This window comes from Manis pentadactyla, chromosome 6 (assembly GCF_030020395.1).
Source record: "Manis pentadactyla isolate mManPen7 chromosome 6, mManPen7.hap1, whole genome shotgun sequence".
NCBI lineage: Eukaryota > Metazoa > Chordata > Mammalia > Pholidota > Manidae > Manis > Manis pentadactyla.
This window is the reverse complement of record NC_080024.1, coordinates 8,368,810-8,393,969: the sequence shown is the minus strand read 5'-3', so window position 1 is coordinate 8,393,969 and position 25,160 is coordinate 8,368,810. Positions and strand designations below refer to the sequence as shown.

General features: G+C 35.6%; 1 protein-coding gene across 3 annotated transcripts in view; it reads left to right on the top strand.

Moving 5' to 3' along the window:
- Positions 1 to 25,160, top strand: part of CAB39 (calcium binding protein 39) — a 91,521-nt gene that overhangs the window by 24,796 nt on the left and 41,565 nt on the right. For 2 of the 3 annotated variants that reach the window (XM_036912812.2, XM_036912802.2), the window contains exon 2: positions 11,853 to 12,008. The exons of the other annotated variant lie outside the window; for it this stretch is intronic. In XM_036912812.2, coding sequence (XP_036768707.1) covers positions 11,895 to 12,008 — 114 coding nt within the window. In that variant the 5' untranslated portion in view covers positions 11,853 to 11,894. The remainder of the gene's footprint in view (positions 1 to 11,852; positions 12,009 to 25,160) is intronic. 3 annotated transcript variants of the gene reach the window in all.

The window sequence follows — 25,160 nt, the reverse complement described above, 5'->3', positions numbered from 1 at the left end:
GCAGGGAGTTAGAGGACATTGAGGGAGTATCCTTTTGATATTTACTAAACTCTTATTTTTAGAAATTGTCTTTTGCCTATTTGATCAGAATTCTAAAATGAGTATTTTTATTTTTTAATTCAATCAATATTAATTTAAAAATTAATATTAAAAAAAGTCAGTCAGCATTTATTTCTGCTTATGTTCTGTTATTGCATTTGATAGTTAAACTACCCTTTTATGTTGTACATTTTTATAATACTTCATCTGTGTATAAGAAGACATGACAAGTAAATATAAAGAGGATTTGGAGTCAGAGAGATTTGCCTTGAGTCTACACACTCAGTATGGGATCTGCCTTTGTGAATCTAAGTTGTAAAATAAGTATGTAATATATATATATGAAATTGGAGAGAGTGAGGAGTAGTTTTGTGGATAGAAAGTATACTCACAGGCATTAGATTAGAGAATACACATCACAATATAATGCCCAAGTGATTAGTGCTAAGTTCATTCTAATTTAACATTAATGAAAATAGTGCAAAAAAGTGAAGATCTAAAAGAGGATGGCTTTACAAATTGAGCCACAATCTTGGGAACTCAGATCAACCCTTTCAGTATTCCCTCTTAGTTATTATTTACATGAATCTATCACACTTTAGTCAGAATTTTGCTATGTTTATATTCATGGCACATACAGGTGGACAAATTAGGTTTGCTCAACAAGTATGGATCCAACTTTGTACATAGCAATAAGTAAATTATAGGTGCTTTCCTAGATTTCTTGCTCATTTACCCTCCCAAGACCATCTAGGTGGTAGCCCCTATTCCCTTTCTGGCTGGCTTTCAGATGAAAACTTTTAAGTAAACTCCTGGTTATATATGTATCAATCATTTTTATGGCCTTTTCTGTTTTGAGAAAAGTTTCTCAATTCCAGTCAATACATGTGTCTTGAGTCTTATATAAAGCAGTATGCCAGATGTTATGAGCATATAACATGATGGCTTTATTTATGTTTAGTTTTTCCACCAAGGTTGCTTCCTGACTCTTTGAGGGCGATACATACGTACATAATAATAGCATACTATAATCAAGATTTTAAAAGCATAGGATTGTGAGCAGGGAGATTACTTTTATGGTGTTCTTCATGGAGGAGCTAGTATTTAAAAGTTTTAGTGTTATAATTTTCATTGAGTTAGAGATGGGCAGGGTTTTAGAGAAGTAAGGGCATTCCCAAGAAGGGGTACTATGTTGGCAATTGCTATAGTTTTCCAAGAATAATTTCAGGCAGGGGCTCTGTAAGGCAGCTGCTGAAGGCATTGCCCATATTCCTATTTTCTTTAGAGATACTCTTTCTCATCTGCCATCAACAGATAAGTTTATTTATTGAATTGCGGCAGAACAAAATGAAAACACATGTAGATCGGAACAGTTAAGTAAGAGAGCTGTGAGGCTATAGAGGAAAAAGGGTTATTTTTAATGTCAGAAACACAAGGTAGCCATTGGCAAGTAAGGAGGAAAAAAAAGCAAAGCGCAATGGACAAACTAATTGTAAAAGAAACATACAAATTCTTCAGAATAGACATTTTTCCCTTAACCAATTTTTTACAAATTACAAAAATGTTCAAGAATATACAAATGGACTCTAGTATAATGAATTTCCAGTGTCAACAGTTATTAATACTTTGCTAACCTTGTTTCATCTATTTCCCCACCTTAATATTAGGGAGGGATGGTATTGGAGTATTTTAAAGCAAATCCCAAATCCCTCATACTTCAATATGTGTGTCCAACTGATAAGGACATTTTTTAACATATCTGCTATATTCTGAAAATAACAGTAATTCCCTTATTATCATACCCAGTGTATAATTTCAGATTGCCTGTACATCTTTATTATAGTTGGTTTATTTGAAGCAGGGTCAAGAGAAGGTCTGTACATTTGACTGTCTTCTAAGTCTCTTTTATTATTTAACATTCCCCACTGCCCCCCTCCCCTTGTACTAATTAATCTGTTGTAGAAACCCAGGATTTGTCTCGTCAAGTGTCCCTTGTGGACTTGTTTTACTGTTTCCTTATGATGTTTAATTTGTTTCTCTCTCTACCCCGTGTTTCTTCTAGACCTAGATGATCTAGGAACTTGATTAGATTCAGATTTTTTTTTTTAAGTGGGAGAAAGGAGATCAAATAGTTTCATAGATGGAGCTTTGTAGTTCCTATTGCATTGTATCATGAGACACATTGATGTCTGGTTGCCCTGTTTTTAGTAACAGATCAGTGTGTTCCAAGTGTCACCTGTGATTTTAATGGCCTTTGATGAGTGTTGCCTAGATCCATTATTTCATCAAGGATTACAAAATGATAATTTTCTATTTTTGTATAGTTAACTTGTTTTGTGAATCATTTGTAAAGAGCTTTCTTGTCACCTATTTGGTTACCCTCAAATACAGGCTATACAGAAAAGACAGGATAAATGTGCTGTTCCCTTTGTATTTACCAGTTTTTGGGGTATTGAGCTGCTCTCACAAATTCCAAAGTGACCAATCCATTCACTTTTTTAGTGTTATAATTTTCATGAATTTTAATGTTTTACTTAGATTAACTGTGTTATGTATACTTAATACTGTTGTATATATAATATAATATATGCAGATGTTTAATTTGCATGTCAATTCATTGTGATAATTTTCCTTTTTTTGGCATGACCCCATTCATCTTTGCTTCTGAGGCAACATGTCCGACCAGGCTCATCTTGTGTATTTCCTGCTCTTTTATAGAACCCTGGTTCCTTTTACTGGAAATAATCTTGTATTAATTTTTTTAAATAGCACTTTTATAATCAGGAAAAAAAACAGTTATTACATTAATCACTGTAAATATGTAGCCTTCAGACAAATTTACTGTGCAACTCAATTCTTACTACCTATTACTAACCTTTGGTATTTTTTTCTCCTGGTCCAGCTTATGTATGCAGCTAGAGATCATACATGGGGTTATTACTTTAAAAATATATACCTTTGTATCTAAAGTGATTATATCCACATATGCAGTTAAGAGTAATTGTGGGCATTTTTCATATTAGAAATCTTTAGAAACATTGATTTTAAATGACTTTTAAAAATGTTCAGTTGTATTTTCTGAAGATTTTTGTTCTCCCCTTTTTCCACTGTTTTAGATAACGATCCAGTTGCCATCTTGGTACATAAATTTTAGAGAGAAGAAACATTTATTTTTTATTTTTTATTTTTTGGAGAGGGCATCTCTCATATTTATTGATCAAATGGTTGTTAACAACAATAAAATTCTGTATAGGGGACTCAATGCACAATCATTAATCAACCCCAAGCCTAATTCTCAACAGTCTCCAATCTTCTGAAGCATAACGAACAAGTTCTTACATGGTGAACAAGTTCTTACATAGTGAATAAGTTCTTACATGGTGAACAGTGCAAGGGCAGTCATATCACAGAAACTTTCGGTTTTGATCACGCATTATGAACTATAAACCATCAGGTCAAATATGAATATTCGTTTGATTTTTATACTTGATTCATATGTGAATCCCACACTTCTCCCTTATTATTATTATTATTATTTTTAATAAAATGCTGAAGTGGTAGGTAGATGCAAGATAAAGGTAGAAGACATAGTTTAGTGCTGTAAGAGGGCAAATGTAGATGATCAGGTGTGTGCCTATAGACTAAGTATTAATCCAAGCTAGACAAGGGCAACAAAACATCCACGGATGCAGAAGATTTCTCTCAAAACAGGGGGGGTGAGGTTCTAAGCCTCACCTTTGTTGATCCCCCTTTTTCTCACCTGATGGCCCCCCTGTGACTGTGCCTGTCTTAGGTTGTTCCTCCCTTGAGGAATCTTACCCGTCTCTGGCTAACCAGTCATCTTCCGGGGCCATACAGGGAAATGTAAAGTTGGTAAGTGAGAGAGAAGCCTTATTGTTTGAAAAGGTTAGCTTTTTACTTCTTTGCATATTTATGCCCTGTGGCTTCTATGCCCAGCATTTGTCTTGAGGTGTCTTTACCACTTGGAAGAATTATGATACTTGGTAAATTCGATATAATCATCAGTATTTTTGACCCTTAGTTTACTCTATAGAGCAGAAAAAATAAATCTTCTTTTAGGAATGAAGGATCAAAACAATCTTATTATTTCCTTGAGGATCAAAAGAAATAGTTCATTCATTCTACAAATTCTCTACAAGTATGTGCCAGGCATGATTCCAGTTTCTGGGTATACAATAATGAATGAGTGAAAACAATGAAGTCCTTGTTTTCATGGGATTAACATTGATAGAGAAGAAAACAGATAAACATACATCAGGTTGTGGTGACAAGTTCTGGAAGAGCAATGAAACAGGAAGGAGATGAGAGTTAGGGAGAGGTGCTATTTTGGAAACAGCAGCCAGGGAAGGCCCTATTGATAGGGTGTCATAGTAGTGAAAGTGTGAGTAAAATGAGAGCAAGCCACAGTGATTTGAGCTTAAAGTTGCTCCACAAACATTATGGGGAGTTGTACTTAGGCCTGGCCCACACTGGGCTAGAAAGTATGACTGAAGCCTAGAGTATAAGAGATTAGAACAGAGAGGAGTAGATTGCAAGGGTCCTAGTAGGCCCTTGGTCAGGAGTTTGGATTTATTCTGAGTGAAATGGGAAGTCATCAAGGGAGGAATTGAACAGGAGAGTGACAGTGCTTTGTAAACTGTAAAGTGTAGTAAGAAGAGAGATCTTACATTTATTGAACACTGCTACTGTTACCACCACTATAGCCACCTGATTTACCATCTAGGCTACAAAAGAATGTCATTTTGACACCTGCAGAATTTCAGGTGTTGAAACATCTGGCCCCTGAAAGTCTGTCTGGTCAAGATATATTATTTATGAAATACACTTCAAAGTCTTAAATGCTCTTGAACACTTAATTTTGGGTTTGACATAGTTAATGAAGAGCCATGTGTTTGGTAGCTTTAATAGTTAACCAAAAGTCAACTGCTTCTAAAAGTTACTCATGGTTTTAATTGAGCTAAGTCATTGCATCTTAGCTAAGAAGGGCATGTATCATATCCATCCAAAAGCTAAATCACACCTTTTTGATTCAGGTTTAAAAATGATAAGATCACTCATTTTAATTGCTATCCAGTCTGTAGATATCTTTTTTTTTTAAGCCATTTTGGTCATGGAAATAATAGTCACAATTCATATTTTGGAAGACCCATATAACTGTCCTTTACTACTATATTCAGATACTAGCATATGCAGATGTTGTGGTAAGCACTTCAATAGTTCTTATACCAAGTTCTAAGGTAGCTATTGTTTTTCTTGTTTTAGAGATGAGGAAAGGGGGCCTAGAAAAGGCTACCTCTGCTAAGATGTGGTAAATTCAAGATTTGAACTCAGGTTATCTTTAAAACCCATGTAATTAAATACTGTGCAGTACATAATTGCCCTGCACTACTATATTGATAGTCTAGCACATAATACATTATCTGGCATATTGTAGATATTCAGAATTTATTTCAATTAAGTAACATTAACCCTAGAAGCAGGAATTAGGTCTCAGAGCCACTATATAAAAAATGGGTTCAGGTGGGTACCACATTTCACACTTTCTGTGACTGCTTAATTAAGTACCTTAATAGCCCTTATGTGCAACAATCTTATTGTATATGGAGTTTTTGTTTGCCATTTTTGCATTTAACCACCAAGTTTATGAATCAGATCTAACAGATAATATTAGTGTAGACTACTGTGAACTTAACCGTCTGGGAATGTGTTGTCATTCAGCAGCTTTTCATTGTCTCTGAACACATACACCCCCATCATACACACCAGAATGTTGTTTTCTTGAGAGCAGGCACTCTTGATGCGTCTAATTTATGGCATATAAAGACTGTACAGTTAGTATTTGAATGAATGAATATCCCAACTAGTGGCTTATGGATCATTTGACTATTTCTCAGCATTAAGTACATGGGTGAATAGAGATACAGAATTAAGAATGTGTTGCACAAGCCAAAAGCAATCAGATTGCCTAAAAAGGGTAGTATCTAACAGGACTGAATTTAGTAATATCCAACTTTTATTTTCCCAGTAGGTGTCATGTATGTTCTACAGCATTTTGTTGGGGTGGAGCATTGTACTTTTGAGAGTATTAATGTGATTTGAGGTTTTTGTGCCTTGTAAGATGGAAGTGACCATTTCTAGTATCCTCTGGTCTCCATCTGATGATGTTTTGGAGAGGAGAGTAGACTCCCATTGCAAAAGACCACAAATACAGAGCAAGTAATAAACAGGAGGACATATAGCCAACTATTAATACCAGCTGTGATTTTCTATAGGCCTTGCAGGTGATTTTCACTCTTTCCCTGTGTAGACCTTTACATTTGAATTTTGCATAATGAACAGTGTAACCATTACTTAAAAGCTAGAAGTTAGATTCTCAGTGATGGATATAGCTACAGGGGTAGATAGAAAGACTTCATTATTCTGACCCCCAGCCCAACCCCCCAAGGATATAGAAGCTAGTCAAAGGCTATGCTTATGTAAACTACAACAACACAACAAAACAATGTTTTTATATATTTTTTATTTTTATGATTTCAATGGTCAGTAAATGTCCCAATCACTGTGACAACCACATTTCCCAAAACAGACACCCTAGGGGTAATATTGCCCTCATTGAGAACCACTGCCCTATGTGCAGAATAGTGAAGGTCTACACTTAACATCTGTAGGGATAGAGAGATTTAGAAAATAGAACTGATTGAAATTGTGAACTGATTATATATGGAAGAGTTAACAAGTAGAAAGAGTCTGATATGATGACCCTGTTTTATGATCGGGTGTCCAGTCACTCACTGTGAAGGGAAACTTAGAAGAAGAAGCAGGACTTGGGGATGAGGTTTGAGTTGCCTGGAAGATCCCTTACAGGGAACAGAAGTTGGAAATGTAAGCTAATTGTTTGAAACAGAAGGTAGAGTTCAGGTTGTTGAAACCATGGGTAGATGAGATCACTCAGAGAATGTTGGGTAAGAAGACAGCCAAGGGTGGAAACTTGAAGGACATCAACACTGGAGCAAAGATGAGTCATTGAATTAAATGCAGAAAGAGAGTATTTAGAGAGAGAGAGGAACCCATCTAGGGGAGAGCAATGCAAGAAAGCTAATGGGTGTTCCGTGCTGCATGTTCATGCAGATTTAGCATACAATTCCATAAATGTTAATTTAATAAAAGTAGTATATTAAATTATCCCCCACCTCTTCCCCTCTCCCCTCAAATTTTTAAGTTAAGTTTCTCCTCCAAAACTTTTTCTTTTTTTTTAATCTTGAGGATTCAAACATATGCCACAGTTGATCATCAGGAGCAAGCTTCAAATCCTAACAGTGGTTGACTTTGTCCCAGTTACAGTAATAATTTTGGCTCAGCCCAAAGAACCCTGCCAAAATTTATTGTGAACCAGGAATTTTTTTTTTTTTGAAGGAATGGGGGTTAGGAGGAATTAATGTATTAAAACCTAAATGAATTTTTTGAGTTATAATATGTGCTTTTGTCCATTTCCTTCACAAACTGTAGTTGTGTTCAAAACATAGTTTAAGCAGTTTTAAAACACTATTAAGAAAAAGTTTGAACATAGTGAAAAGTTGAGTAACAATGACAACCTATACACCCAACATCTAGATTTAAAAATTAAAATTTTTACCATATTTGTAAATGTAGTACTCTAGCTTAGAAAGTAGTTGGCATATTCAAGGAGCAGAAAGGACATCATTGTCAGTGGACCTCTGATAAAGGCTAGAGGGCTGTGCTACAAGTGGATAATGGGAAGAGTCTAGAGGACCATGGTAAGGAATTTGGATTTTTTAAAATAAGGGCAGTGTAAAGTTACTGAAGGACTCACATGAGTGGACCTGTTATTTTTTGTAAAATTCCCTCAAATGCTTATAATGAAATACTGCTGCTTATAATGAAATACTGCTGCAGGTAAAGGAGGAAAGGGGAAAATGAGAAAGGTAGGCTGATGGTTACGGTGAATGTTGTCTTTTAACTGTCTTAACTCTTGTGTAACCATTGTTACTTCCAGCTTGGGCATCTCTATACTCTTGGGATTATCAGTGACAAAACTCAAGACATGTGTCTGTGTGTTTCACATCCTTCAGGGTCACAGAGCACTTTGAATAGTACTGCTTGATGGTGGACCAGACCCTTTTGAAGGCACTGCCTCCCTCCTGGGAGAAAGCAGTGTGGGCTGCAGTCGGCTCATAGTGGGCCTTCGCTATCATTGAAGCATTGTTGGGAAGTGATATGTTGTTCTATGAAGGGATTAACTTCTGTTTCTTGTGATTAAGGCTTGATGTTACGAGACTGAAGGAAGAGTTGAAGCATGAGACTCAAGTCTTTATACTGAAATTCGTGGATTCCAAATCTTCATTCCCTCTCTATTATCAGTAAAATTAATTCGATTCATGAAATCTGTTTAGTCATCAGTATTTTTTTAAAATAAGAAATATCAGTTTTAGCTTTGTGTGTATGTGTGTGCACTATATTAAATAGTTTCTTAATTACAGATCATGATCAAAGTTTGAAAAACACAACCGGTTCCATTGGCTCTGTTTAACTTTCAGGATTCCATAGTATATGTGGCAGCCTTATACTTTTCTATGTCATTCAGCCTTCCATGCAAATGTTTTATGAATAGTACTTTCTGTGTATTAAGGATAGATTGTTTTATATTATTCATTGATTTCTTTAAACTTAGTTTTTATGTTTATCAAAATTCAACATGTGTATAGATGAAGGAGGCAAATTGTTACAAAAAAGGCTTGTAAGAAGGAATACCAGTCCTCTGCCCTTTTTCTGCTCCCCAGAGGGGTCCCACTTTCAGCTCTTTTGACCAGTTGTTCTGGTATCTTTCTCTGCATCTTTAGTGAGCATGCTTACATGACACATCCATGATTTCACCATAGTACTTGTAACATTTGCCTCAATAGCTACAGTTGTTTTCTGTATTCTACTCATTGTAAATTCAGTAACACAATGAATACTTAGTAGCTCTATGCATATAAATCTAACATGCTTTTTGAAAATATTGTTTCCTAAAGTATTACTCTTAGCCTTTTAGCAGTATTCTAGGTACATGCATTATCTATATAAGAACTATTCATAAATTTTAAACTTCTCTGTTTTCAAGTGATTATTTAAAAAGTTGGATCACTGAGTGGCGCACAATATTAGTATATTTAAGCTTAATACATGCAGGCTTAGACATAACCAAATTCAAATGTAGAAGTTTTAAGGGGTATTTTTGTCCTTGCCTCCTTCCCCCCAGAATCTTGGACTATTGTGTAAGAACTGATGAATCTGAGGACACAAATGAAAGAAAGATTTTGTAAAATTACTGCAGTCATGCTTTAAGAACTATCTAGTTCTTTTGTTATTGTGTTTTATAATAGAGTCATTTATATAGTTCTTATTTTTATACTCAATATACTTTAACTCTATTTTTTAAGTAATACATCATAAAAGATGTATACTGTGTGTGAGAGAAACGGAGGAAGGCAGAGAGAGAAAACATGAAGAAGTCATAAATAATTTCACCACTGTGATGAATCCTGGGTATGAAACCTGCTTGTTTAGGGTACTGTTACTATCTGTATTTCCTCAAAGTACAGGCTTTTTCATTTGTATGTTCTGCAAACTCTTTGCTGCCTAGTGTACTAATTAAGAGGAATGATTGTACCATGCCTCCCCTTTCTGTCACAGAAGCCTTTTATCTATGTATTCTCTCCAGCAGCTGTACTCTTTCTTCTATGACCAGTATTTGGTGTGTGGTAGGACTTTTTAAAACCCTTTGCCCTAGAAAGTCACTTCTTCCACCATTGAGCCAGAGCTGAAAATATCTCTGTTGCATAGCACCATAACACTTCCTGCAAAATACCATTAAACATTCCCACCCTCCACCCAGCATTTACTTGTAGCATCACAGCTATTATTCGCAGAGTACAACTAGGAGAAATTGTATTTTCAGAGGATTTATTGTGAGTGTGAATCCACTGTGTTTATGGAAATGCAACCTGCATTACTGCCCACCTCCCTTTAAGAAAAGGTTAAAAAGAGAGAAGTAATGGAAAAGAATGATACAGGAATTGTGTCTCATCTAGCCAGGTAATCAGAGAGATAATATAACAGCCACTTGGGAATAACTTACCTATATTTGATCCCAACTTGTAATAGAAAAGATATTTAGAAGTAAATTTATGTGCCTTTGAATTTAAGAACCTGTGTCTGAGGACATTTCCCTTTGGTTAAGTAAGGTTTTAATTTGATCAAAAAAGGATTTGCAAGGTGACAGAAGGTGATATGTATATATATATAATATTTGGGCATAGAGATTGATCAGAACAAATCATATCAAAATATGTCAAGCAGTAACATTACCTGTTCATGATTTAATGGTAACTTTCACATTAGCATTCATTTGCATGCTCTTTCCCTAAATGTTTGCTTATAAACAGATAAGTAGGTCACTGTATCTCAAACTTTAGAGAAAAAAACTCATATACTCTTTTCAAATAAAGTCAGGCAAAGTTCAAAAGAATTGTTATGTTGCTGTGCAACGGAGATGTTTTATATTGGCAAAGGCAGGAAAAACAAAGTAGGGTTGGGATATCTGAGACCCACCTCTCCCTGCTTTAGTGGAGGTGGGTGGTGAGCACCAGGGGAGTTTGGAACTCCCAGTTTGAACATCACTTATCTAAGTGATCTTCTCAAAAGTGTTATCTTTGGTGTCTGAGGCTGTTTAATGCCTATGAGTATAACTTCTTTTAGTTTATTTAGTGAAAGAAATTGTAACTTCTGACATGTTCCCAAGTTATTTTCCATTGTCTTGTGTACTTTGTTTTTCATGGTGACTTCTTGGAATAGTTGATGTCCTTTCTCCTTATGCATGATGTAATATTGTGGTTTATGTGGTTGAAATGTTGCTTTCTACTCCCCACAAAAAAATTAAGAACTTCCAGAAGTTCATTATCACCAGGGTTTTGTCCAGTGAGTTCCTTCATAGGAGGTAGTCATATCCAAATGTTGAAACTGTCACTTAAAGGGATTTGAGGATCTGATGGGAGACTGGGCCAAGGCTCTATCCAAGGTTCTCTCCAGCTTGGAGACCCCGTGACTGACTGAAAAGGAGAATGGGTGTGCTGAGAAGGTGTGCGCCCATCCGGGATGTGGGGGGAAGCAGCATGAGCACCGGAGCCTCTGTAGAGACCAAGATAGTGCTAGTCATGTGTGCTAGTGCTGTTTGGCTAAGCTCCTTACCTAACTTATGCCTCAGTTTCCTCAGCTGTAAAATAGAGGTGCCTATTAATTGGAGGTATAGTGTGATGATTAAGGACACTTTGGATCAAGAAAGACCTGAGCTTGAGCTGGTTTTACCACTTGGTACTTTGAACCAGTTTATTAACCTTGTTGAACTTCACTTATAAATGGGAATAATAATGTCCCTCAGGGAATTGTTTGAAAAGATCCCATGAGATGATGAATTAAAGTGCTGAGCATGTGGCCTGGCAATACTGGTTGCCTTAAATCATCAGCACCAACATGTCCCTCCTCAAATGGGTAGTTAGGAAAGCAGGTGATAAAAAAGCTGCTGTGAAAAGTACAAAGTGTTCTATAATCCTGAGAAGTCTGTATTTTCATCGCTCTCATTCATATATTTGTGGGTTTCCCAATCCAACCTGATTTTAAAAAGTCACATAAAATGACTTTCTCAAACACTGATTTTCTTTACAGATTAGGATTTAGACAGTATGTCCTCTGGTGACCCTACTTCTTCTCAGTGGTGCCTTGTGTTGTGTCCCCAGGTAAAGCAGGCAGAGTGCAGTGAGGCGCCTGTCGCTGCCGCCATGCCGTTCCCTTTTGGGAAGTCTCACAAATCTCCAGCAGACATTGTGAAGAACCTGAAGGAGAGCATGGCCGTTCTGGAAAAGCAAGACATTTCTGACAAAAAAGCAGAAAAAGTATGTATTTGGCTTTATTTTATATTTTTAGTCTTTTGATTAGGAGCAAATGTAAGGCAAATTTTGAAGTGAATTTTTAAAAAACATTAATCAAATCCCAATTTGGATTTATTTTGTGTTCTTAAAGTACAGTCCTAAAGTGGTATTTGCTGCAGCTTAACCACATTTTCTCCTGTACTGTCATCTAACAAATAAACTTCCAGCTTTTTTCATTTGAGGTTTTCAAGTTTATTTAAATTTTGGGGTTTTTTTTTTTCCATTCTTGAAGTGGTTTACCTGATTCCTGAAATCAGTGTTTCCACTGGTAGTCTTCCTGGGGAGATAACCTCTCCTGGTTTTCTATGTTCTCTGTACCCATGACGAGTATCTCCCTCTACCCAGTCACCACGGTCCAAAACCTGACTTTCATCCCAACCTTCTTCCCCCTGTCTCTAAAACAGCATCTTTCACTAAGTAGTATGACTCCCTTCTTCCTAAGGGGTGTATGAATTGACCATGACTTCCATTCCTACTTGGCAAAGATCCTTATGGATATTAGCAGTAGTGTCCTTCACGCTCTTTCTAGAATACATCGCCTGCTTTAAACCTTGAGTGCAGTTTCTTCACATGGCACACAAGACCCTTTGTGACCTGGTCTCTGCTTCTCTAGGTGAATTTGAATCCCTCTCTCCCTTACTGTATATGCTCTAGCAATCTCAGCTTGCTTCTGTTCATTTAAAGCAACTAAAGCAAATAATCAGCTATCCTGTTTTTAATGCCTTTGTCTTACCCCCATCCCATTTCCACCCCAGCCCCATTTATCTTTCAGAATTACCATTTACCTTTCTTTTCCTAGATGGCTTCCCAGAATACTCCTCTTCTGCCTCACCTGCCCCCGAACAAATACCTACCCATTGGCCATCTCCTTTGGAAATGCCAGGACTGCTGGCATGTTAAACATGATTTTATTTGTGTTATATTTTTGTCTCTTTTACTAGCCCATGAGCTCTTTGATCCATGTGTCATTTTTAGACCACCTGTGATCTCCCTAGTACCTGACTCTGAGACACTGGATGCCTGGTATTTATTGAATGAGTGTTTGATTGGAACATCATTTTTTCACCCTAGCTTTTATTTAAGGAGGTTGTTTGCTGTTTTGGGTTGAAAATTAGATTGCTTAACTGCTACCATCTTTTTCAATCTAAGACTCTGTAGTGTACCTGTGTTCTGACGAGGAAAAAGTAGTCCAAAGTCATGGATTAAGATTTGTAATTACAGGCTACTGAGTTAGTACTATCTTTCTGTCATAAAGCAGTCTATAATTAGTATGTTTGTTTATAATTCAACTTTACTTTAGATCTCCCATGGAAATTCTAGAAAATTTCTTGTATACCTATAGTAAGAAAAGTAGATGAATACTAATAGTAAGAAAAAACTCCTTTTAAAAATGTTTGACTTAGCAGAAGATAGCTATATTCTCACAGTTCCCTTTCAGTCTGCTGTCATTTGTTATTTTGGTTGAACTATATAAAGAAAATCTGGCCTCATACAGATGTATATAGTTGGAAAGGGGAGGAATATTTTAATAGCCTTTCAGATAATTTTGAATATTTTTTAGCACCACACCAAAATATGACAATAATTTTGGTTGTGATAGACTCTATGAGTGAACTTTTCATGCTCTGCGCTTTGAAAAGATCACTTATTAAATGCATGATTTTTAACATGCATTGATCATTTAGAAAGTATTGGATCACCGACTTATACACATCTACCAAATGTTGACATATACATTATCAAACATTCACATTTTAAAATATCACCACTGAGTTCATCAGAAAAGTCTAAGAATTGGGAAGTGATCAGATTTACTCATGTTGTATTCAAATTTCAAAATTCAAATTTGGCAGCAAATACTGTTGGTTGTTTTCCTTAAAGTTACAGGTCCACTTCATTCATTTTCAAGAAAATGTCTGCCAAATATTCAAGGCTGATAATGTGTCAGTTTTTCTTTAAAGTAAAAATGATGTTCCATTAAAAAAACAGCTTATTTAGCACATAGCTCAAATAGTCATACAGCTACTTTTCCTTAAGACCCCCAGTTGTATCTCAGTAAGGGCAAAAGGTGTTGTATACGTACTTCCTGTCTATGACACTAAATGTTAAAACAGATGTGTGTGTGCACACAAATCATAATTTAATAAAATGGCTATCTTTTTCTGTTTCCTCATGACATTCTTAAGTGAAACTGCTTGTTTTTTGTTTTTTTTTAATGGAGTACATGGTGATGAAGACTACCGTGATGGCTAGTATAGTCGGTTGACGCTGCTTTGACTCGGCCTAAGGCATCAGCACCATCACTGCAAATGGCAGTACAGTGGAAAAAGGCAAAGCATGTGTTAGTATTGATATGAAAACAGTTTTGACCTCATGGACTCCTTGAAAGGGTCTACATATTGAAATCTACTGTGATATTTAATGGAAGGTATGTGTGTGAGTAGGGGGAGTCCTAATGTAGATAGGTAATACAGGGAAGTCTCATTGAGGAGGTGGCATTGGACATGACTCTGTAATGACAGAAAGCAATTTTAATCTCTGTTAGAATCCATACCATCTACTTAACTAAATCATTGGTTTCCAGTTGGGGGCAATTTTGCCCTCCACTGGAACATTTGACAGTGTCTGGAAACATTGTTGGTTGTATACCCCAATGGAGTACTGGGTATGTAACAGTAGATAGCTCTACTGGCATCTAGTTAGTAGAGTCCAAAGATGGTGCTAAACATGAGACAGCCCCCACAACAAAGAATTATTTGGCCCAAAATGTCAGTAACGCCAAAGTTGAAAACTGCTCTAAACCTACAAAAATACACCTGCAATTAGGACAAACAGCAAGAAAGATAGTTAAATTTATGAAGAATAAATTTCATTTCAAAAGAAAGGAACAGACAGCTCTGAAGAGCAATCCATGTAAATCACTTACTCTGAAATACATTAAGAATAGGGAGGAATACCCTGAAATTTCTGATTCACTTTCTTATGAAGATTCAGAAGAAATTAGCAACTAATGCATATGGCAAAGAAGAGGGAACTGAGACCTGAAGAAAGTGAAGAGACTTGAAAACAAGAGATGAAAACGTAATCACTAGATTAAAAACCATGTAAAACAATTTTGACATCACACTCAAGACTGAAAACTTGAGGGAAGCCCCATTAAAACCAGAGTGCTTGCTATGACTTGTGTTTTAGAAATTTTAGCCAATGCGTAAAGGAATGGTTTAGATAGAAAAAATATAGCGGTTGCAAATGTATACTGGAAAAAATCACAGTGTTGAAATAGTTATATATCTTAACAAAACATAAGAGGATCAATGCAAAAATAAGAGTTCAGTACAACAGCTAAGTAAACAAATTTCATATTTTCCCTAAAATCCAGTCGAAACTATCTAGAAATTTTTTTTTTTAACATTTACAGTAGCAACAAAAAAGTATACGATGTCTGGGAATACTTTCATAGGAAGTATGGAGAACTTATAGGAAGAAAACTGTAAAACTTTATTCAGAGGCAAAAAAGAATACCTGGTCCATGTTTATAGAATGGAAGATAGTTAAGAAGCCATTTCTTCACAAATTAATTTTTACACTTAGAGCAGTTCCATTAAATCACAACAGGATCTTTTTGTAACTTTACAAAAAAATGATTCTGAAGTTCTGGAAGAATAAATAAAATAGCTACAAAGTTGTGGTGGGACTTGAGGAATATGAATTCTACTTTATTTTGAAACAAAACACACACTTTATACATCCACTCCCAGTCTTCCCAATCTTGGGTAATAAAACGCTCTTCTGGTTGTTCAGGCCAAAAGTACTGAGTCACCCATGACTCCTTTCACACTTTGCGAATCCAATTCGTGAGCAAATCCATCCACTTTATCTGGAGAGTAGGGAAAATGTAAAAGCCAGAATCTAACCACGTCTCCTTATTTTCCTGGTTACCACCCTTGTCTGAGCTCCCACTATCTCTGCTCTGGATTACTGCAGTGTCCTAATAATTGGTCTTCCTTTCCTCCCTACAGCCATGGCAATTCTTTCAAAATGAGTCAAATAATATTTTCCTTAGAGTAAAAGCCAAAGTCCTTTCAAGAGCCTGGAGTAAGTTTTACAGGCCAAATCCTGCCTAGGCCTGTTTCTGTAAGGCTAATGAGCTAAGAATGGTTTTTACATTTTTAAAGCGTTGATTTGATTAAAAAAGAAAACAAAGAAGAATATGTAATAGAGATCTTAAGTGGTCTGCAAACTTAAAATATTTACAGTCTGTCCTCTTACAGAAAATTAAATGCCGACCTTTGCCGTGGACAGTCAGACGCATGACTTCAATGGTTCCTTCTCCTAATACTCCCTCCATTTTGGCTTCCTCTCCTCATATACTCCAGTCATACTCCTGCCTTTAGGACTTTGCATTTGGCTGGTCCCTTTGCCTAGAATGTTTTCCCCCAGCTCTCTGCTTTGCTTGCTCCCTTATCATCTTTAAGTCTGCTGAAGTGCCACTTTTCACCCAACCTTCTATAAAATGTATCCCTGCCCTCTGGCATTCCTGTTTCCCTCTGATCCTGCTCTATTTAACTGTAGAGCACTTAACATCTTTAATATACTTAATAATGATTTGTTTACTATTTCTTCCCACATTTGAATATAAGCCTTCCAAAGACAGAGTTCAATAATTAGTTGTATTTGTTGAAAAGGAATATAGAGTTAACGCAAAGCACTGTTGCCTTGTGACTCTTCTGAACTTTTAATTCTTACTGTATAGTATAAAACAGGTATTACTGAGTATTGTAACAGTTTGTATGTTGAGTTTGTGGCTATTAAGAGGTATCATAGCCAGGTGTATTCTGGATTTTATGATGGTAGCTACATGTTACATTCCCTTTTTAAAAAGTGCTACCAGCTACAGAAGTTGTGAGATAAATTACCTTTCTCAAGAGATCTATCCTGTTGGCCCTAGTTTCTTCCATATAGTTTTGTGTTCATTAATTATCTTACCCTTTAAGTCAAGATACTCAGAGGAAATTTTTCATGATGAATGAATAAGTATACTCAATGGATCTTATTAGTGGATCACTCAGAGCTTCTAGGCAGTTTTCCAGTGATCTGTTGCTGGACAATGTCCTCAACTCTGAACTGTTTGATGTTTATAATTTTGATTTATATGAAGATAATTAAAGGGATTAATTAGCAGAGTTTGTGAATGACAAAAATTGGAGAAGCATAGCAAACTCTGTAGGTGACTGAATCCAGTACCAAAGAAGGGTCAGTGAGCTAGGGGTGGTGGGGCAGAGGTTGGAGGAAGGGCATGACATTAACTCATAAAGTGCAATACAGATAAAAGTATGGCTCTATACTAAGACCTTAAGAAGAAAGATTAGATGCCAAAGGAGAAAATAAGCAGAATCACTGAAAATGCTTGTTTAAACCAAAAGAAGGCAGAAAAAGAAGAAAAGGGGGATTAAAGAACAGATGGGACAAATGGAAGACAAATAGAAAGACAATAATCACATTAAATATAAATGGTCTCAACACCCAATTAAAAGGAAGAGATTGTCAGATTGGATGAAAAAGCCCTAACTATATGCACCTATAAGAAATGCTCTAACAATAATGACATACTTAGATTACAAGTACAAGGATAGAAAAGGATACACCACATTAACACCTGTCAAAAGAAAGCAGGAATAGCTATATTAATATCAGACAAAAATAGATTTTAGAAGAATATTATCAAGGATAAAATTATTTTGTGATAAAATAGGAATTAATCCAAGAGACATAACAATCCTGTATATACATCTAATAGCAGAGCTTTAAAATAAAGCAAAATAAAACAAAGCAAAAATTGATAAACTACAAGATGAAACAGTCAAATCCACAACTATCATTGGAGATTTCAGTACACTTTAGTAATTGATAGCACAAGTAGATATAAAATCAAGTATTTTCTGGTAAACCAGAATGAAATTATCAACCAATTTGACCTGATGGACATTTGTAGATCACTCCACCCAACATAGCAGAACACTCCTACACCCTTTTGAAGTATACATGGAACATATTTAGTAAATTTAGACCATAATCTGGGCCTTAAAAGAAGTTTCAATATATTTAAAAGGATAAATTTATGTAACATATGTTCTATGACTACAGTGTAATTAAGTCAGACATCAAAACAGAAAGAGCCTTGGAAACATTCTAAAATATTTGCACACTAAATATCATACTTCTAAATAGCTCATGGATCAAAGAAGAAATCAGTTACTTGAGTGGAATAAAAATGAAAATACAACATACCAAATTAGTGAGATGTTGCTAAAGCATTACTTGAGGAAATTTTACAGCACTAAATGCATGTATTAGAAAAGAGGTAAGTCTTAGCTTCTACCTTAAGAAAATAGAAAAAGAGCAAATTAAACACAGAGTAAGGAGAAAGGAAATCAAAGCAGAAAACAGTTAAATAAAAACTAAGGGAAAAAAAACAAAACAAAACCTGGTTCTTTGAGAAGATGAATAAAATTGATAAACTCTAGTTAAGACCCATCAGGAGAGAAGGAGAAAAGATAGATTGCCAGTGTCTGGAATGAAAGAATTGACATCACTACAGATTCTACAGATAATTAAAGGATGGGTAATAAGGGAATACTATGAACAACTTTATGCCAGTAAACTTGACAACTCAGATGAAATGGGGAGTTTCTTGGAAAGATAGAAATCGCCCACACTTACTCAAGAATAAAATAGATAACCTTAGTAGGCCTATATGTATTAAAGTAATTCAAAATTTAGTGAATAATTTTCCCACAAATTAAAAGCAAGGCACAGATGGTTTCACTATAGATTTCTACTAAACATTTCAGGAAGATATAATACAATTTCTACAGAAACTGTTCCAGAAAATGTAAGAGGAAAGAATAGTTCTTAACTCAAACTTGTGAGGCCAAGATTATTCTGGTACCAAAATCAAAGATGTTACAAGAAAACTATAGACTGATACCCTCTCACAAACATAAATGTAAAAGTTCTAAATAAATTTTAGCAAACTGAATTTTCACAGTAGGATACATCATTACCAAGTGGAATTTATTCCCAGAATGCAGGGCTCGTTTAACATTCAAAATTCAGTCAATGTAATTCATTTGTATTGACAGATTACATATCAGTAAACCCCCCCTCCCCACCGTAAAAGAGACCAGCCTCCATTCCTAATAGAAACTCTCAGCAAACCTAGTAATGGAAAAGAACTTCCTCAACCTAAATAAAGAACATCTAATAAAAAAACTATGCAACTAGCATTATACATAATAGTGAAAGGCTGAATCAAATACCTCTAAGAGCAAGGATAAGATAGGAATATCTACTCTGACCACTTGTATTTAACTGTGTACTTGGAGGTTCTAGCCTCTGCAGTTAGGCAAGAAAAAAGAAATAAAAGGCCTGAAAAGGAAGAAGTAAAACTGTCTTTGTGCATGACATGATTATCCATATAGAAAAGCTGAAGGAATCTATAAAGAAGCTAGTAGAACTAATGTGAGTTCAGCAAGGTCACAGGTTACAACATCAATATACAAAGAGCAATTGTATTTCTGTATAGTAGCAATGAAAAACCTAAAATTGAAGTTTAAAAAAATTAATTTGGACACTCCTTTCTCTGAGGTCGCCTGCACTTTCTAAGTGCTTAACCTTTTAATCTTAAACTTTGTCTCTCCAAACCTTTCAAGGTGCCTCTCCTTGCTGAGGTTGCCTGCTGCACTTCTCTAAATAATCTTAAATAAAACTTTCACTCTGCTTCAAAAAAAATAATAAATTTGGAGTAGTATTTAAAAATATGAAACAGATAATTTGACAAAAGTTAAAGACCTTTACACTGAAAGCTATAAAACATTTCTAAGAAATAAAGGCCTAAATAAATGAGAGATATATCTTGTTTGTGGATTGGAAGACTCAATATTGTTAAAATGTCATTTCTCCCCAAATTGATTTATAGATTTATTTTTATCTCAGCAGACTTTTTTATAGAAATTAATAAGCTGGTTCTAAAATTTATATAGAAATGCAAAGACCTAGAATAATCAAAACAAGTTGGAACAGAAACAAAGCTGAAGGGTTCACACCATGTGATTTTAACAATTATAAAGCTACAGTAATCAAAACAGTGTGGCATTGACATAAAGATAGGTAAATGAATGTGTAAGCAGAATGCAGAAAAATACCTGCACATGTATGGAAAATTTTTACAGAAGAGAAAATACAATTTAATGGAGAAAGGGTAGTTGTTTCAACAATTGGTGCTGAAACAATTTGATAGCCACATACACAAAAAGGAAAAAAAAAAGGACCCATACCTCATGCTGCATATAAAAGTTAAAATAGATCAGACAGCTTACTGTAAACCTAATATTATAAAGCTTCTAGAAGAAAAAGGATACTCCATACAAGAACAAATTAATAAATTGGAATTTACCAACATTAAAACCTTCTCTTCAGAGGACACTTGAAAGAATAAAAAGATAAGCCACAGAGAGAAAAATCTTTGCAACCAGAATATATATCTGATAAAAGATTGCAACCAGAATATATAAAGAAAACTCTCAAAACTTGACAATAAGAAAACAATCCAGTAAAAACTGGGCAAGAAACTTGAATATACACTCACCAAAGAAGATATACAGATTCCAGATAAGCACTTGAAAATACGTTAATCATTAGAAAATTGCAGAGTAAAGCCATAATGAAATACCACTACGTACCTATTAGAAAGGTTAAAATTAAAAAATACTGGCTATACCAGATATTCGTGCTAATGCAGAACAACTGGGACTGCTTCTGGGAATATAAAATGATAGAATCACTTTGGAAAATAGTTTGGCAGTTTCTTTAAAAGCTTTACTTATATCTAGCCATTCCACTCCTAGGTCTTTACCCAAGAGAACAAGAAATATAAGTCCGTGCAAAGACTTTACATCTTTACATAAGTGTTCATAGCAACTTTAAAAAATAATGCAGGTGTGTGAATAAACCAGTGATGGTCTATCCATAGAATGGAGTACTACTCCGAAATAACAAAGAATGGACTGTTGGCATCCACAATTACATGAATGAATCTCAAAATGCTTCTGTTGAGTGAAAGAAGCCAAACTGTAAAGAATATATAATGTATGATTATATTTTTACAAAACTCTATGGATAACCAAGTGACAGAAAGCAGATCAGTGGTTGCTTTGGGATTCGCAGGGATGTGGAGGGTTAAAGTGGTGTTGGTAGAGTAAAGGAACTAGAGAGGAATCTTGGTGGTGATGGATATGTTCACTATCTTAGTGGTTTCATGAGTGTGTACTTAAGTCCATATTTACCAGATGTATTCCTTAAATATGTGTAATTTGTATGTCAATCATAACTCAATAAAGAGAGTAAGAAAAGACTCCCCATGTACAACTGAGGTAGAGGTGGCTTAGAAACCCCATGTTTGCCCTAGGAACAGCTCATGTATTAAAAGCACCCAGAAAGACTACTGAAAGCCTAGGTTGCAATAAAAGAAATACACTATTTAAATTCAAAGTGGTCATCTGCTCTGTGTAGACAAGTCCACACTTGATGTAGAGAAATTAGAGTATGTTGATAGAGGAGAGACCAGGCCGGCATGGAAATTCAAAACTCTGCTATGAGGAATAGTTGAACAGGAGATATGAAGTAGAGAGAGAACAAAATTTGAGCCCTTAGAGCTCTTACAATGTTTTTAGGGTGTCATCTTTCATGAGGAAAAGAAAGGTTCCAGATGGTGGTAGGAGGCAGAATTAAGACCTGTGAAGGGTAGTAAAACAGGGAGTCCAGCTTCGTCTTTATATTAGGAAAAATAATAGGTGGGAGTTACCTTCCTTACGAGAGAGCAAGTTTCTGTCTCTGGATATGCATTGGTGTGGGCTAGGTGACCACTGTGTCCTACAGAATGAATTCAGGCTTTGCGTGGTTGACATATCCTCACGTGGATAAAACACCCATGTTTTGCAAGGTAGAGAATAGGCCTTCATCTTATTTTGAGGCAGAATGGTTTTCCCTTATGATTCTCATAGTCCACATGAAGAAAGCTATTGTTTCCTAGGTAACCCATTATATTAGAGACAGACTTCACTCCTAGCTCTGCCAAACCCATGGTAAAATTATGTCTTTTTCTGCTTTACATGTTATACCCAAAAGCATTTTCTCATTCATTTCTTGTGATGTTACAGACAGAATGATAAATACAACATTTGAGTGTTTATTCCTTTAATTGTAATGTGTTGGTATCTTGTTTTATATGGTACACAGTTGCCATATTAAGGATTGTGTATAGCACAAATTAAATTAGTCCCTGAGCAACTGTACCCCACCTTTTAAAAAGAATTTGAAAACTTATAACTTTAGAAAACAATGATTTATCTTACCATCCTTATTTTTAGGTAAATGGGGAATGGGGGTAGAGTGGGGTGGGTGAAATTTGTTCTTTCATTGCTAACAGCCACACAGATCTGGTGTATGTGATGGTTATTTGCACATTCTTTGCCCACCGCACGCTGTAGAAAGAAGGTATGGCTGCCGTGCTCAGCTTGTGCTTGGTTCCCTTCATTGCTGTGAATGCATGTCTTCACAGTGTTGAATAGCTATATTCACATTTCATGAGAGGAATAAGTTTGCTGGCATATTTAAGATGGGGGAAGGGAGTAGCCTTTTCATAGCATAGCCATTTAACAGTGACTCATGGTGCTACACTTGTTTAGAGTAATCTTTGACACCAGAAGGTTATTAATAGGTTTTTCTTAGTGCGTGATCTTTCAGCTTAGACTACTCAGACATTTTCTTCAGTAGAGAGACACATGTATGTGTGAGTAGACTTAAAAAAAAAGTAATACAGGAATTAATGTGATAATAGAATTGTTCTCATCAAATATTTGGCACCAACATATTCTTCAGTTTAATTCTAAATTCCATCTCACATCCTTTATCTTAATTTACTTTAAGAACTTCCTTTTCTCACTGAGGTCATTTAATAGATTCCTTATTGATAATGAATTGATATTTAAGGCAATAAATACAGATTGGTATATATTTAGAGGACTCTTGTTTAATGATACTTTTGCAACAAAACAAACAGAAAACAGAAACAGACTTATAAGAACAAACTGGTAGTTGCTAAATGGGATAGGGTAGGAGCATGGGCGAAATAGGTGAAGGGGATTAAGAGTTATAGACTTCCAGTTATAAAATAAATAAGTCATGGGGATGAAAGTACAGCATAGAGTATACAGTCAATAATATTGTGATAATTTGGTATGATAACAGGTGGTGACTACAATTATATACATTTTATAATGTATAAACTGTCAAATCAGAATGTTTTACACCTGCAACTAATACAATACTGTATGTCAACCATACTTGAATTAAAAATTAACAAAATATAATAAAATTATTCTTTTGCTAGAGAGTACATATAAAGAAACAGTAAAAGAAAAGACAAAATAATAAATTATTTAAGCTTGTTCCCTCCCCACCACACACAAAATCTGGCTCTTTGAGGCATTCTCAATAATAACTAGTTACATGTAAATTATAATAAACTCAGCTAAGTAAACTAGTGGTGAATAGAAGCATAGAAAATTCAGCTTAATAGATCATTTCAAAATTGTTTCTAAAAAAGGTGACTTTATAAGTGATTCCTATCTGAACTGTTTTCTTGTGCTGAGTTTCGTGTGCACAGTAGTTGGCAGGAGATTCTTTTGTGAAAGATAACCATGGCACCAATTACTCCACAGACCATTGTAGTGCCCTCACTTCTGTGGGCAGGTAGATGGGCACATGAATCAAATATTGTCCCTGTTCTTAAGGAGTTCATAATCTAGTAGAGGAAATAGGTATATAAATAATATAGTATAGGGATCCTTGAAGATATAAATGAAGTTCTGTGAGCATAAAGAAGTTACTGCCTCATACCGTGTAATTAACAGCTATATGGATTGCACATACTTATTCTACAAATTAAAGTTATAGTTACCAACGATATAGAAAAAAAAGTTACTGCCTCTGTCAGAAACAGGTACAGAGATAGCAGTAGGTTTGCAGTGACATTTGAACTTGTTTTTAAGGTGTTTGGCAAACAAAGTGAGAGGGAATGGAATATGAAACAGCCTGAAGGTCGCATTTTCAGAAAGTGATAACCAGATAGAGGGGAATGGTGGGAAGTGAGACTGGAGGTGTAGGGTTGTGGTGGATTGAAAACAGCCTTGTATACATCCTAACAAGACACTGAGGGAGCCGATGAAATCTTTTGTTGTTTTGTTGTTTTAAATGTTCATTTTAAAATAATTATTAATTCACAGGAAGTTGCAAAAAAGCAAACAGGGAATCCCATGTACCTTTCACCCAGTTTTCCCTGGTGGTAACATCTCATATAACTATATACTTTATCAAGACCAGGAACTCAACATTAGTACAGTCCACAGGCCTAACTCACATTTCACCAGTGTTACAGGGTATGTATATGTGTGTGTAGCTCTATACAGTATGATCACATGTAGCCTATGTGGTTTCTCTGTAGCCCCACCATAATCTAGATACAGAACTGCTCCATCATCACAAAGCCCCCTGTTGCTCTGCTTTAAAAAAACAAACAAACAAACAGATCTATAATTACGAGCCATCTCCAGTGAAGCCAAGAAAACCAGTTAGGCACCCTAGGCATTTGTGAAAATTTGTCTATGATGTGATGGATATTGTCCAACTGTACTTGAACAGTCAGAGAGAAATCAGACAAATTAAAACAGCCCATTCCTGGGAACTGTTCACATCCCATATGTTCTTTTAACAGTAGATAGTCTGTAGTTGTAAGATTTTGGAGCGCTACAACATGCACTTCTCCTAATTCTTGGTTGAGTTCCAACAGTATAGATCCAGTCAAATTTGTTGTTTTACTGTATGCATAGGCCAGCCTAGGTATCTCCTTCTTCATTCCAATGGCAATTCCAGGAACCGGTGGGATGAATGCAGCTACAACTGCAGCATCACCTGGATCTTTGTTGGGGTTTTTTGATGATCATCTTCTGGTATGACTCTTCCAAAGAGTGCTGATGTTGGAAGTTCTTCTTCATATCG